Source organism: Octopus sinensis, unplaced genomic scaffold (genome assembly GCF_006345805.1).
Source record: "Octopus sinensis unplaced genomic scaffold, ASM634580v1 Contig03106, whole genome shotgun sequence".
Classification (NCBI taxonomy): Eukaryota; Metazoa; Mollusca; class Cephalopoda; order Octopoda; family Octopodidae; genus Octopus; species Octopus sinensis.
In genome coordinates, this window is record NW_021826268.1 from 4,048 (window position 1) to 20,000 (window position 15,953).

Below are 15,953 nucleotides of genomic sequence, written 5' to 3' on the forward strand. Positions count from 1 at the left end.
AGACCATCGCAGTTGATTTTTTTCAAAATTATTGCTTGGAAGCGACCAGATGCAGCAGGAACATCGGAGTTAGATTTGAAAGGTTTCCATTTTATTTTCAGCATAGGACGTAAACATGTTTGATAGAATAGTCTCAGGAGTTCGAAGTGATATTTGTGACGTGTCCAAGTTTCAGAGAAGTATAGCACAAAGATTTTTTATCTTCCAACTTAAAAGGAAGGTGAGGCTGGAGAGAGCCTGTCAAAGAAAATGTTCAAAGAAAGATGGTTGCATGTTGTAAGGGTGCTGGGAATGAAAGATTCCTCGTGAACATATCATAAGTCTGTATACAAAAGTTCCAGTAGGAGAATGGGGCTCGTGGGGTCGGAGCGTAAGCCATCTCTCTGCTTCATTTCATGTTTATTTCTTGTCCTTGTTGTATCTCATTCGATTTCATTATATTTTGTAAAATTTTAAAAGTCATATAATCATTGTGTGTCTGACCCCAATCAGGCTGTATTGTCCCCCTTTATGTTTGGGCCCTTGTGGCTAATATAGAAATTGGAAGTATAGAACAAAGAATTTATAAACAGTTTTGTTTTGTTGTTGATACACAAATACGTACAAAGCATAGGAAAACGGACATACATCATAATGATGATGATGCGTACTGAGTGGAAGATTGTCACGTTAGAAACATGTTTCACTCTGGCTGCGTCTCTACAACTGAAACAGAATTTAAAACACTTTCTCTTCCATTTTTTAAAAAAGAAACCATTTCCTCATCCGTTAAGACATTTGTGTTTTTGATATTGTCTGAAGCAGACGTTCGAATTAGCTAAAGGAGAGACAGAGAGAGTTATTCGTTCGATATATTAATATACGGCGCTTGCAGCTTTTTTTCAAAAAGTAATAATGTCACTTGCAGTGAATTATTTCGATAGAAATGGAAAAATCTTTACGATGCTTTTCTACACGATATTGTTGTTAATAATCACAACGTTTTGCTTATATATTCTCTCCAAAATTACGACGAAAATCCGACATCATTATCATTTCAAGTACTATAGAAACCACTTCCGAATGGATGGGAAAACGATACTCATTACTGAAGCTACTTCGGGTACAGGTAGATCGATTGCCGAGTATCTTGTTGCGCAGGGTGCCAAAGTAATCATGGCCTGTAGGAATTTATCTAAAGCGGAGGAAGTCGCCAATGAAATTCGAAATTCAACCGGTGTCGACCCGAAAAAGTTAAGCGTTGTCCATTTGGATTTTATAGACCTCAACAGCGTCCGAGAATGTGCTAAAAAAGTGAGTTTTTAAAATATTCTTTGTGTATTCGGTTTTATTCATTTCCGTTAAACTGTCATGGAATGGAACTAAACTCATTGTAAATCGAACAGATCGATTGGTTTCCATTCCGGATTTATGTTTATCCATTTCAAGTAAGCTGCTGAACCACTGAACCTCTGAGAAAGGCATGAATGTCACTACATCTCATTCTTTCCAATAAAATGTCTGCCTTCAACCTAGTTTGGCACGGGTCCCTCAAGTTCTGCAAATATGAACCCTATTCACCTCTTATTATTTAGATGATAATTTTGTTATTTTTAAAAGGGGTTGGTCTTTAGGAAGGAGCTATATCCATGGCCCATAGGAATGGCTGATTCCATGGCCTGTAACGAGAGGCTGCCTTCTTGACCAGTGAGGAAAGCTGTTCCCTTGACTTACAGAGAAACTGCCCATGGCCTTAACATGTCCTCAGAAACAATGGGATCAGTGTGGTTAATATTTCTCTTAAACAGTTGAAAGTTGACAACTGAATGACAAGCCTATAAGGGAGCCTATATGTGATCGCTCAGCTTGCTAGAAATAGCAACCAAATCTTCCTCAAGGAAGAATGCATTGGATAATGTAGTCATTGATACATTATGTATGAAAATTAGGATAGAATGATCACGACAGAAGTGTGTTTGCTTCAAGGTTAACTGATGTCTGCCACACTTTGTACAGTCATGATGTATTTCTTATCGCTTTCAATCAAACATGCTGCTTCATAGATTATGTTACCCTTCAATACTTCTTAACATTCTATACACGGATGTCAGCCACACGCAATCTACACCCCTCATGTGAAAACATGCGCCACGTCTATAGAAATAAATTTTGAAAATGTCCTTTAATGGGGGCGGGTTGATGGCAAAGCAGCATCACAAAGTGTACATTTCTTCAACGTGTCAGCTTTGATCAATTGCTGACCCCTCCACAAAACTCATGTAAGACCCATAACTGAGCTCCTTTCTTTAGCGTCAGGACATCAAGATTGGATCAATTTCTGATCTTTTGTTTTTAAGTAAAAGTCGCAATCTGGGGTACTATTTTTACATTTGTTACGCTATCGTTCTTGCAAGACATATTCACCCCGGGCAATATCCAAAAGAAGGCTATCTCACGGATACCCATTCCCTGATACACTGTAAGTTCTGGCTGTCGAGGGAACCTCTGCACCGCTAGAGATAGCTGATAATCTTCTCTCAAATAACAGCTGGAACAAATATCATGAAGCGTTTTTCCCGACGCCCTGAGCACCCTGCTAATTGACCGTGAGGAAAGTTGTCCCCTTGGCTTATAATTTTAATTAAACGTCGTCCCGGGTATCTGATTAATTGTTGCCTGAGGACAATCAGAGATCAAACCGATGGAAATAGCAAGGCGATATAAATATTTTAAGTAAAGACAAACGCAGCATATCGACTAGTTAAGAAGTTCGTTTGGTAATCACGAGATTCCGGGTTCGATCATACAGCTAGGTATTTGGGTATTTTATCACAGCTCCGGGCATCAACAAACTTTGTGTGGATTTGGGTGGACAGAAAGTGTTTAGGAGTCTGTCGGGTGGATTACACTTGTAATTGAAAGATCTACCCTGTTCACATAATGTGTTAGGCTGATGTTCCTTGAGAATTACATCAAGGGTACATATGATCCTTAGTGTAGCTAGAGTGTGTGCCGCCCCCAGACCCCAGAAAAAACATATTGCTGACAGCAAACCCAAAAGTGCCGCCCGGAGCGGACCGACTCTACACCCGTGCATATGACTGCGGTATACACAGCCCCATCAAACGTTAATTCGAAGAGTTAGTCATTCGATTGATTGAAGAACTCTATACTCATCGTCGAAACCGACGGAGGACCATCTATTTACACACTAAAGCAGGGAACATGATACACAATGGTTTTAAATTTTGGCACAAGGTCAACAGCTTTAGGGGGAAGGGGGACAATCGATCAGATCAACTCCAGTATGCAACTTGTACTTGTTTTATTGATGTCGAGAGGATGGAAGGCAAAGTCGACCTCGGTGGAACTCAGAACGTAAAGCGCCAAAAGAAATGGCGCCACCATTTTGTCAGACTCGTTTTATTTATATTATTTACAATTGACGGGTATTTGTCCTCATCTTGTTTGTTATTAACACAACGTTTCAGCTGGTGTCTTCGAGAAATTTCGAACCTGGGTTCTCATTCCTAAGGTATTTTTCGATGTTGTTGTCGTTATTATTGCTGTTCAGGTCACTGCTTGGAATCGAACTCGGAATCTTAGGGTGAGTAGACCGCGCTCTTAACCACTACGCCATATGTCCGTGGGCTCTTTTTTTGTTTGCTAACACAACGTTTTGTCGAATGTAAATAATGTACGTAATTCATCGTGTCTTAAATATAGAACTGTATTATCGTTTTATATAGTTTTCTTTTTAAATTTGGTACTTGCTTCAGATATTGGAGAGCGCCCATGCTGGAGCACCATCTTGACTGGTTTTAGTCGAATAAACTGATCCTAATACTTATTCTGCTTTTGAAGTCTGGTAATTATCCTAGCAGTCTCTATTGCCGAACCGCTACATTATGGAGATGTAAACGAATTAACACCGGTTGTCAAGCGGTGATGGGGGACAAACACATGACGGGCTTCCACACAGTTTCCATCTACCAAATCCACTCACAAGGCTTTGGTTGGCCCGAGGCTATAGAAGGCACTTGCCCAAGGTGCCATGAGTGGGACTGAACCTAGATTCATGTGGTTGGGAAGCAAGCTTCTTACCACATAGCCACGCCTGGGAAAGTTTCTTTAAAAAAATGTTTTTCGTATTCGGAATTTGTTGTTAGCTTTGTTGTTTTGTTTCTGTTTTCAGATCACTGCATCGGAAGATCGAATTGATGTATTGTTCAACAACGCTGGATTAGGATTAAGTCCTTTTAAATTAACCAAACAAGGGTACGATTATGTATTTGGCGTTAATTACGTGGGACCATTTCTGTTAACCTATTTACTGATCGATCTACTGAAGAAATCTTCTCCCAGCCGAGTTATCAACGTTATTCCATGTGGTGACACGTTCCTCAAAGAAGAACCAGATTTTTCACGACAACTAACACAAGAGTCAGACATAAAATATCCAAACCTTTTTGGTTACAACATGAGCAAGTTGGCTCAGATTTGGCACGCTAAAATCTTAAGCGAAAAACTGAAGGATTATCAAGTGAGCACAATCAGTGTTCACAGTGGGTCTGGTTCCAAGATAACAACAGATCAGAAGACAAACGGTATGTTGCTGGCGAAGATAGTCTCCCGTTTTTTCGATTTGATATCAAGAAAATTCAACATGTTACCTAAAGATGCTGCTCTGACCGTTGCCTATTTGGCTATGGATCCCAACTTGGAGGACATGTCTGGTCAATATTTTGAAAACATGAAAATTTCTCAAAATTTGAGTCCTTATGCGAAAGACAAACGACTAGCCCAGAAAATGTGGGACGTTTCCATGGAAATGTGTGGACTTTGTAAAAAAAACGAGTAGAGTTTTTCATGGGGCGTCCTCCTTTGCGTTTTGTTTTAAAACATGCTTGTTTATCATTATCATTACTATTATTATTATTATTATTATTAAAAATAATACTCATTTCTAATTTAGGCATAAGGGCAGTAATTTTGAAGCGGGCGATAAGTCGATACCACGGGACCTGCAAATACTTAACTGGTGTTTCATTTAATCGATCTCCAACGGATAAAAGGCAATCCCTTCGAGGTTAACTTTGTTTTCCATCCTCTCGGGGTCGATAAAATAAGTACCAGTTGAGCACTGGGGTCGATGTAATCGACTTAACCCCCATCCACAAAGTTGCTGGCCTTGTGCTAAAACTTGAAATCATTGATATTATTGTTGCTATAATTTTTTTTCATTGAGAAAAAGTAAATTATATATAAATAAAAAACACATTCATTGTTATCATGTTGAATTTTTGAAATTTTGATTTTGTCTTCGGGATACAAAAACAAAACAGGTTCGTTTTAGCAATATATTGATTTAATTTTTTTAATTTTTATGTGTTTGCTTTCAAAATGGACGTTTTATTAACAACATAGATCTAGTGAAAGGAAAAATCGAAGGAAAATCTCTCTATATGTAAAGCTGAAGTTGTCTGTGTATGGCAGGTTTGGTAGCCTTCAACTAACACTGTCTCCTCCGAGGCCCTGAGGCGCAAGTTGACCAAAATTGAGAGTATGATAGAAGAAGGCTTGCTCTTCCTTCCGTAGAAGAAAAATTTCAAATCGGACCATGTTAACACCAAAAATTATTTACATCAAAAGGTGCTTTTTTTTCTATGGAAATCCTTATTTTTTACGATTTTTTGTCTGCTGTGTCGCCATTTTTCGGTGTATTTCCCTTAAAGAGAATAACAAGCTACATGATGCAAAATTTTTACTTTTCAAAATTTCCAATTCTAAAGGTTCGAAACAAACCCGAGCAACGCCGGGCTATACTGCTAGTTAAAAGTATAAAATCAAATTATCGAGAACCGTCTCCCCCCATAACTACCTAAAAGTAAAAAAGTGAGGTGCGCATGTGGAGTGGTTAAGATGACGGGTGGGGAGCAAGAGGTTGTATTTGCCAGACCATATGGTGTGTCCAGCTGCGCCTCACGAACATGATTGCAAAAGCGTTGCCATGGAGATTGGCCGGCGATACTCGCTGCAGCAACCATCCCGCCACACGGCGCTCATTTCTCAGCCGGGCCGCAGTTATCCCGATTTTGCAGAGGAAATCAGCAGCGAGGAGTCCGAGGATATATGAGGTCTACCTTGAAGATCTATCCAGGCTGAAAATGTATTGAGTTGTCGGTAAATTTTCAAAGTAACTTACGTACGATTTTCACTGTGAAAAAAAAAACTTGGATTTTTTGCGTGGAATCAAGTACTCTGACCTAATATACTGCAAATCCCTTATTTTGGTTCGGAAAAGTCGGGGGAGGGGGCGAAGGGGGGAGACCCCTCCCCTTTCCGGAATCATTGGAAATTTTTTTTTCGTTGAATGAATTCCTGTGACATCCTAATATACTACAAAACCCTTTTTGGGGTCCGAAAAATGGTTTGGGGGTGAGGTGGAAGCTTCGGAAATTTCACCCCCACCCCCATTGATCTTTTCACCCGCACGATTTTCACTAAGGAAAAAAACAACTTTCCAATGAATCCGGGACGGATTTCCCTAACCCTAAAAAGATGAGTGGGGATGGGTGGGTGGTGAAATTTCCGAGGCTTCCACCTCACCCCACTCTGTTTTTCGGACCCCCAAAAGGGTTTTGTAGCATATTAGGCTGCTGTTCCATTGGTCGTATCAGCTGGGGACCCTCGTCATCATAACCGACAGAGTGCTCCTATATATAGTCACAATGAGGATATACAAAGCTCTTTTAGGGATATTTATCCCAGATACACTGGTTTAATATATTAAATTTTGAAGAGGTAATTCTTCAATGAATACATTATATAGAATATTAAGATATCAAACATTTTTATTGAGTTAGAAAAGAGAAAGATCTCATGGATACAGATTAATTTATTAATTAGTCTACATATTAATCAACAATTGTTTCATTTCCCAAGATTAAAATTACAAAACATATATAAAGATATACTTTTGCCTTTTAAATACCTTATAAGGAAACTCATCAAGATTTTCAGAAGACAATAAGGATTAGATTAGGATTCTTTCGGAATATACAGAATATATAAACATGTATATGTACATATACGACAGGCTTCTTTCAGTTTTCGTTTACCAAGTCCACTCACAATGCCTTAATTGGCCAGAGGCTATTGAAGACGCCCAAAGTTCTACGCATAGGATTGAACCCAGAACCATTTAGTTGAGAAGTAAGCTCCTTACTTCACAGTCACGCAAACGCCTATATGTTTAAACATCTCACAAAATTTCATTCAATTCGATCTTATTTCAGGGTATTATATTGTGTCTATTTTCTATTCATTTTTCATTATCTTTTTTATTCCGCGTTTTCATTGGTGACTTAGTAAGCCAACCGGATCCTCACCTTGATTGTCATTCGTTTTAAACACTATTGCCCTCTCCTACCATGTCCCACTATCCTTCATGCCATCTGGAATGACATAAGCAATATTTCACAAGTTCTTTTGATAATTCGCCAGGTGAAACCACCCCAAAATCCTAATCTCGATCAATCTTTTCAATTTGATTTATATCATTTTAAAAGTTGGATATATATACAGCTTTGTGTCCTTACACCGTGGTAACATACAAATCAGGGCTATTTTGCTGTTGCAGACACACAACTTAATAGAGTTAGACTAGAGTTGTAACGTGTTTGAATTTGAATATATCTTATTCTCCAGATGCACAGAAAAGAAAGGCGATTGCCCTGACAGCCTGCTTAAGAATATAACTTCATACTAATCTCTCTTTAAATCGGTTTCAAATTTAGGTACAAGGCTAGCAATTTCGGGGAAAGGTTAAGTTGATAATATCGACCCCAGTAGACAACTGGTACTTATTTTATCGACCCCAAAAGAATGAAAGGCAAAGTCAACTCCAGCAGAATTTGAACGCAGAACGTAAAGCCGGACGAAATGCCGCTAAGCATTTCTTCCGGTGTGTTAATCCATTTTCCTCGCCGCTTTAATCCATGCATATGTTAGTTTCAATTTTGGTCACAATGCCAGCAATTTCATAGAATTGGTAAGCGGATTACATCGACCAATATTCAACTGGAGCTTATTTTATCGAACCCGAAAGGACGAAAGGCAAAGTCAACCTCTGCGTTATTTGAACATAAAACGTAAAGTCGGACGAAATGCCGCTAAGCATTTTGTCCGACGTGTTAACGATTCTGCCAGCTCACCACATTTATCTTTGTAAATTATTGACAAAGTAATACTTAGCTAAATTAGCAAGATTGATTTGCATGGAAGCACATGGCCTAGTGCAGTGGTTCCCAAACTTTTTCGGGCTGCCGCCCACTTAACACCCAAGCCACAATCTTAGCGCCCCACCCCAACTAACCGTCAGAAATATAGACCACTTTCTGAAGAAAATTCAAAGCAAAGAGACCGATGGAGTAAGTACCAGGTTTAACAAAAATAAGAACTAGGGTGGATTCATTCGGCCAAAACTTCAAAGTGGTGCCCAGCATAGCCACAGCCAAATGACTGAAACAAGTAAGAGACAAAAAAAAAAGATAAATGGTTTGAATCAGCCTCGGCCAAAAAGCCAAGGGAAAAGAAAGCAGGATTCAGGACAGGTAAAGGATGTATTGGTCAGACAATTGATCCCAGGAACATTATCGGACAATGCTTTCTGTGGAATTTCCCATTGAACACCAATTTTACAGATTTTACACAAGCCTCTGGAAGATCTCGTTCGAGTTGGGAAATTCTCGCCCATGTTCGTGGTGACTGCAAATTTATACGATGGATTAAACCAAATCATCATCTCTTTCCTAGATCTAATTTGCTGCTGTAATATGTCGGGGTCTGATTTATATAAACTAAATTTTCGCTGAGGTCGCTCCAAAGTGGCCCACCTTATAAGAGTTTTCATTCAGAGGAATTTTGTGTCAATTCCATCTCAAAACTTTTGGGCTATAGAAGTCATCCATAACGAAGGAATGAATCAAGTAGTTTACGTTCTTGCGACACAAACACACGCACACAATTGACACTGCGGTCCTCGACTTGCTAGAATTAGTAGCTAAATCTCTTTGAAGTCAATCATTCACTCTTAAAAAAAAGGCAAACAATTTGGATAATGTCGTACACGATATATATATATATATATATATATATATATATATATACACACACAATCTGACAAGATGATCATCAGCGGCCTGTGGTCAGAGCTGGATTAACCATTAAGCAAAATATGTCTGTATTTATTTCATCAAGGAAAGTGTGCGTTTGTGTGGGGTACCACAAAAGTAGTAAATGGTTTACAGCACAAAAGAAATCACCTTAAATTTACTGAAGTAATATCCAAAATGGTTTATATGATCGGGAATATAATCTCAACGTGCTCATGGTGTCAAATAAAATAAAATAGAAAACTTTTCAAATATATACAAAAATAAAGATTATTTTTCCGTCATTGTTTTATTTCATTTTGAAAAATAATTTATTTTGTGGATTATCGTTGCTTATATATTGAATTACATATATACAGGAGCACCAAAATCTTAAGTGTTTAGGGCTGTAGGGCCTTTATGGGTCTTAATACGACTCTGCCTGGGTCTAAAAAACAACAACAAAATGCTGACACATAAACAGGCAGGCAGACAAACTAATGTACCTACAACTTGTATGTGTGTGTCTGTCTATGTGCAGTGTCTGATGCACAAACAGATGGGATGGCCACGGTTGACCTTGGGCTACATACCACTAACAATAGCACATGCAGTCAGGTACGCGCACACGCACATATACATGCACACAGACACATACGGGCGCACAAACATGCACGGCAACACGCACACATACGCACGCAAACATACACACATTAACACATACACAGATACATACACTTGCACACATACACATATCCGTACGTACTCAAACATATACACAGATACACGCACTTGCACACACATATCCGCGCGCACACATACACGCACTAAAATTCACACATATACACACACACACATCCGCACGCACACATACACTCACTCAAACATACACGCATTCACACGTTATATACACACCCGCAACTCCCGCCCCCCACATGCATGCATGCACATGCGCACACGAAATTCCAGTGGCAGGTGGTTAAATCTAAAAGAGGACAAAAGTTAAATTATAAACGAATATATTAAGAAAAACAGAGCAACAAGGAAGTTGTTTGAATAACCAGGAGGATGTGTGTCCCACTTCACCTGGTTAATATAATATAGCAGAGGAGTGTCTGACTAATTGGGGGTAAAAACATTTTATTAACATTAATCCAGTGATTCGATCTCTAGTTTTTCACTTCGAGACGAATTTCTTAAAAATATTTAGCCTTTACTTGTTTCAGTCATTAGACTGCGGCCATTCTTTTATTTGTTTGTTTAGCCAGATACTTATTCTATCGGTCTCTTTTACTGAACCGCTAAGTTATGGGAAAGTAAACACACCAACACCGGTTGTTAAGCGGTGGTGGGGGACAACGCGCGCACACACACACACACGGCGGGCTTCTTTCAGTTTCCGTCTACTATATCCTGTCACATGTCTTTGGTCGGTCCGAGGTTATAAAGAAGACACTTGTCCAAGGTGTCACGTAGTGGAACCGAACCTACAACGATGTGGTTGGGAAGCAAACTTCTTTATTTTATGAAATTGGCCGTGAAGGCCTTACATAGAGGGGACAGCACAAGGTGGGGACAGAATGAAAAGAATGAATTTATATAATGAAAAATAAAATGAAGCCATTCGCTCCCCCACCTCCGAGTGACTTCATTGAGCCTGTTAATACCCTTAAAAAAAACTAGTTTATAATGCCTTTATTCTTTTACTTGATTCAGTCATTTGAGTGTGGCCATGCTGGAGCACCGCCTTTAGTCGAGCAAATCGATCCCAGGACTTATTCTTTGTAAGCCCAATACTTATTCCTATCCGCCCCTTTTGCCGAACCGCTAACACACCAGCATCGGTTGTCAAGCGATGTTGGGGGGACAAACACAGACACATATATATACATATACACGACGGCTTCTTTCAGTTTCCGTCTACCAAATCCACTCACAAGGCTTTAGTCGGCTCGAGGCTATAGTAGAAGACACTTGCCTAAGGTGCCACGTAGTGGGACTGAATACAGGGAACGGCTAAATATAGATTTTTTTCAAAAGAAAATTGTAGGTTCCCCCCCCCCCCCCCAGTTCAAAGAATAAATTCCTCGTAATAGGAACAGCAGTTCAAATCCCACCCCCGTTTGGAGGTCGCGCGCAGTTTAACAGTGTCTACAAAGGCTAAATTTAAAAAAATGTACTCCGTTGATGAATCCACGAATATACGATTGCCGAATGGCTTCAGAAATTTTTACTATTCCCCGGAAGACCGAGGAATAAGATTGTCCAACACAACCTGCAAATATATTTCTTTATTAACCTATAAAAGGTTTACATAGAGGGGACATTACAAGGACAGACAAGGGACATTTAGGGTAGGAACTCGCTTCTTATATACAGTATGAAAAAAACGGATGAATTTACAAATATTGCGGATGAGTGTAACACAACCTGCAAATAGGCAACAGTTCACAACAAAAAAAACAATTTTCAACAAAAGTTTACAATAATCAACAATAAAAAAAAATGACAACTCACAGAGCGCAAAAAACCACGATCGAAGTCTTCAACCAGAAGCAAACCACATGGGCCCCGCCTGCACTTTTGTATGGATTAGTTTACAAAGCAATAGGTGAATAATGGCGTCCTTTGTTGCAGTTTAGTTCTCCAGTGATTCAATAATTATTTCGCTGCATTTGTGAGAGTGACTAGGGAGTGTCAAGAGTTCGATAGAACAAACATTGTCAGAGATTCTCATCGAAAAGCACCCGTTTTTCAGTTAGCTAAACGATTTTTTATTTTCTCTGCCAAGATACATTGGCGACAGACACACACACACATCTGGCATGCGCAAGGGAGGCAATATTTACGTAAAATTAGCCATGTCTGTATATCGGTGCTAGGACAATTCGTCCACTTTTTATTTTGTCGTCGGTTAATTTCTCCCCGGTCAATTCGTCGTTGATAAATTCATTCTCAGGTCACTGTACAATTAAAATTATTGCTAGACAGTTTTGGATATTTTCCCCCTTTTTAATCCCCACCTCTCTCTCTGAACGGTATAGAAGCCGAGTGGATAGAAGACACTATCTGTCGGGGCCTGGGTGGTGGCCCTGCCAGGTTCTTAAATGTAAAAATGTTGCCTGCGGTTGATTGGGTCGGGTCAAAAGCAATTTTGACCCAATGGACCCAATCAGCCGATGATCTGGTTGTTTTTAACAATGGCCGGTTCCAGGTATCCGGTGATGGTTGGGGGACGTCCCCGCAAGTGTCACCTGTGCCTGGAATCGGGTCATATAAAGAACTGTCGCCAGGACCAAGCAAGAGTCCTGGAACAGTTAATTGAAAAGGTGTCCCCTGCTCTCCCAGCGGAGGAAAAAGTCGAGGAGGAGGTAACCTCCTCGAAAGCAAAGAGGAAGAAAAGAAAGAAGGTGGACAACAATGGTTGCCCACCGATGGATCCTGAGACGGCGGGGGGAGGGGCTCCTCCGGAGATGTTGGAGGAACTGCACCCTCCCATCGTAAAAGGAAAAAAAGAAGAGAAAAAAGATAAAGGGGGCAGTGCCGGCGACGGCATGTCCCGAAACCCCTTTGGTGGTATGTATGCCACCGGAGGTGGGGGGAAGAAGATAACCTCGTCAGTGGTATGTGTGCCACCGTGCGTGGGAGTTGAGGCCCCTCCCAGTGAAAGTGGTGAAGAATGTATGTTCTGCTTCCTCAGGGGAGGGGCTATTGACAGTTTCGTGGAGAATGATATGGATAGTCGGATCCTGAGGGATCCGACTTGTATTGACAGTCCAGAGTGGCCTTCGCAGGTGGCTGCTCTGGTGCTGGAAAGAAAGTACTGCGATCTGATAATTGACTCGTGTGAAAACGAGAATTACTCTTTTACTTGTTTCAGTCATTTGACTGCGGCCATGCTGGAGCACCGCCTTTAATCGACCCCGGGACTTATTCTTTTGTAAGCCCAGTACTTATTCTATCGGTCTCTTTTGCCAAACCGCTAAGTAACGGGGACATAAACACACCAGCATCGGTTGTCAAGCAATGCTAGGGAGACAAACACAGACACACAAACACACACACGCATATACATATATACATATATACGACGGGCTTCTTTCAGTTTCCGTCTACCAAATCCACTCACAAGGCTTTGGTCGGCCCGAGGCTATAGTAGAAGACACTTGCCCAAAGTGCCATGTAGTGGGACTGAACCCGGAACCATGTGGTTGGTAAACAAGCTACTTACCACACAGCCACTCCTGCGCCTATTATAGAATTCTTTTTCGGAGTCCTGGATTGCGGTCGCAGGAATACCTGCAAGTTGCAAGAAAATTACTCGGGGAAGGATTGTAGAGGTTTATCGCCTCCAATTTGTGTATAAATTGTGTTTTATAATTGTAAGGACCTTTTAGTCCAGATATATTGTATTTTAAATTGCAAGAGGGTTAATACCTCTGTATATACGTTTTTAAAGGACAATGTTTTAGAGAAACAGGGGGTCGGCGGGTGCTTTCTGTCTTCTCTCATCTTTATCATTTTTGGATCATAATCATTCGCCTCATCAATGTCTATGTCCAGCCCGCAAAGCTACCTTATCTATGGCATATTTAATGAATAAAATGAATATGGCAAATTTAATGAATAAAAGTATCTTGTTTACCTGTCTCGAGGTTAGAAGTGTTTTTTTGGCGGTGAGTCAAACGTTTTGTTGAACGTTGGATAATTTTTCTGCTTGAATTGTTAACTGTTTATTGTTGAACATTTTCGAACTGTTGAACATTGTTGAACTTTGAAACTTTGAAAATGTTTGTGCTTTTTCTCGGTGACGGGAGAAAGTAATTGTTTGTGTAAGGCCATTTTGCAGTTGTGAATTGTTGAAATATTGAACTTGTTAAAGCCGTTGTAGGCTTTATTGTCGAGCCTCGCCCCCAGCGGGGTTGGGATTGAACTGTTATCCTCATTAAGAGGAAAAAATATAGGTCTCCCGTTTTTTAGGATAATCAATTTATTATTGTGTGAAAAAATTAATTTTAGCCGTTGTAGGCTTTATTGTGGCACCCTGCCCCATAGCGGGGGTGAGATTTGAACTGTTGTCCTCGTTATGAGGGAAAAAAACAACAACATATTATAGGTTTCCCTTTTTTTAGGATACCGTATTTTTATTATTGTGGGAAAAATTTAATTTCGACCGTTGTAGGCTTTGTAGTTACGTCTCGCCTCCCAGCCGGGGTGGGATTTGAACTGTTGTCCTCGTTGAGAGGAAAAAAAGTAAAAAAATTATAGGTTTCCCGTTTTCTGGGATTAAATTGTGTATAAATTTATTTCGAACGAATATGTCAGTCGAAATAATTTCAGAGAAAAATTCACTGGAAAAGCCAGTTAAGAAATTTTCAGCAGTTACCGCGGTGGCTACTGAAAACGTCGAACTACCAAAGGAAAAGCTCTCCGAACTTTATGAAAAAATCAAAGAAGAGAGGATGGGGGTGATATAAAAATATCACCCTCACCTAGTGTTGAAAAATTGAAAAGGACTGTTGTTTTCAAAACATACTGTCTTTCAACAAAGAAATTTAAGCACTTTCAGCAGTGCAAAATTGGAAAATGTCTTGCTCCCATATGGGAAGACATAAAGTATATAGCGAGGGGCCGTACTTATGGCACAGTAGAGGCCAGATTTGAAACAGAAGTAAAAGCTCAAGAGCACTCAGTAAGTCCCCTGAAAACGAAGGAGTTGGTACTTATGCTAACCTACATGGGGAGACGAACTGCTCGTGTAAGGGTGACAGAAGTGTCTTCTACTATAGCCTCGGGCCGACCAAAGCCTTGTGAGTGGATTTGGTAGACGGAAACTGAAAGAAGCCCATCGTATATATGTATATATGTATGTGTGTGTATATGTTTGTGTATCTGTGTTTGTCCCCCCCCCAACATCGCTTGACAACCGATGCTGTTGTGTTTACGTCCCCGTAACTTAGTAGTTCGGCAAAAGTGATCGATAGAACAAGTACCAGGCTTACAAAAGAATAAGGCCTGGGATCCATTTGCTCGACTAAAGGCGGTGCTCCAGCATGACCGCAGTCAAATGACTGAAAAAAGTAAAAGAATAATACAGTAAACCTTGAAATAAACGCTTTTTAAAAAAAAATTCAGATATTCGTTCTTCCATTTTTCCAGGGGACGAATTGACCTGGGGCTGAATTAACCAACGACAAATTGATTGGGGACAAATTAAACGACGATAAATTACCGTCGACGAATTGACCGGACACCGGTCAATGTTTATACAGTAAGTTGATAGGCCGGTGACCACAGAATTTGTCCCGAGATAACATCTGTTATGGGCTTGCTGTACTAACAGCACAATAAACATCAGAAGGAAACGAAAATTCGTCCTAGCAGCGGACAGCGAGGGCGTCAGATGCATTGTGGCGCTTTGGAGCCTTCTCCATGACGTGTCATCGCAGCCAACCACATGTTCGGACGAGGATTTGTCGTCTCTGAGATAGGATATAATGAATAAAGCACTCACTGATGTTGCGTTTAACTGCCAGACTGGTTGAAATTCAGGTATCCGCATCTGAGGCAGTATTTAATTAAAATAACCGCCTAAAATACGCAGAGAAGACGGAGACGACCATGAAATTCTAATGAATTAAAAATTAAGGAAAGGTGGAATACAGTGGAGTAGTGAATCTGAATTTTATCGGGTAGAGAAGTCCAGACATGTTTCAATGTTATTAGACCTCATCAGTGAAGCATAGATTATCCATGATCGCTAGTCTTTGAGAAGCAGAGAAAAATATGAGACTCTGCGAGGAAGTAAAAAGTAGGAGG

At 40.2% G+C, this 15,953-nt stretch overlaps 1 protein-coding gene across 1 annotated transcript; it reads left to right on the forward strand.

The window, feature by feature from the left end:
• The first annotated feature begins 584 nt into the window (after positions 1 to 584).
• LOC115227438 (retinol dehydrogenase 14-like) lies at positions 585 to 4,920 on the forward strand. The gene is made up of 2 exons (XM_029798269.2): positions 585 to 1,293; positions 4,175 to 4,920. Exons 1-2 carry the CDS (start codon positions 895 to 897, stop codon positions 4,838 to 4,840), a joined length of 1,065 nt encoding a protein of 354 aa, XP_029654129.2. The 5' UTR covers positions 585 to 894; the 3' UTR covers positions 4,841 to 4,920.
• The last annotated feature ends 11,033 nt before the right edge of the window (positions 4,921 to 15,953 follow it).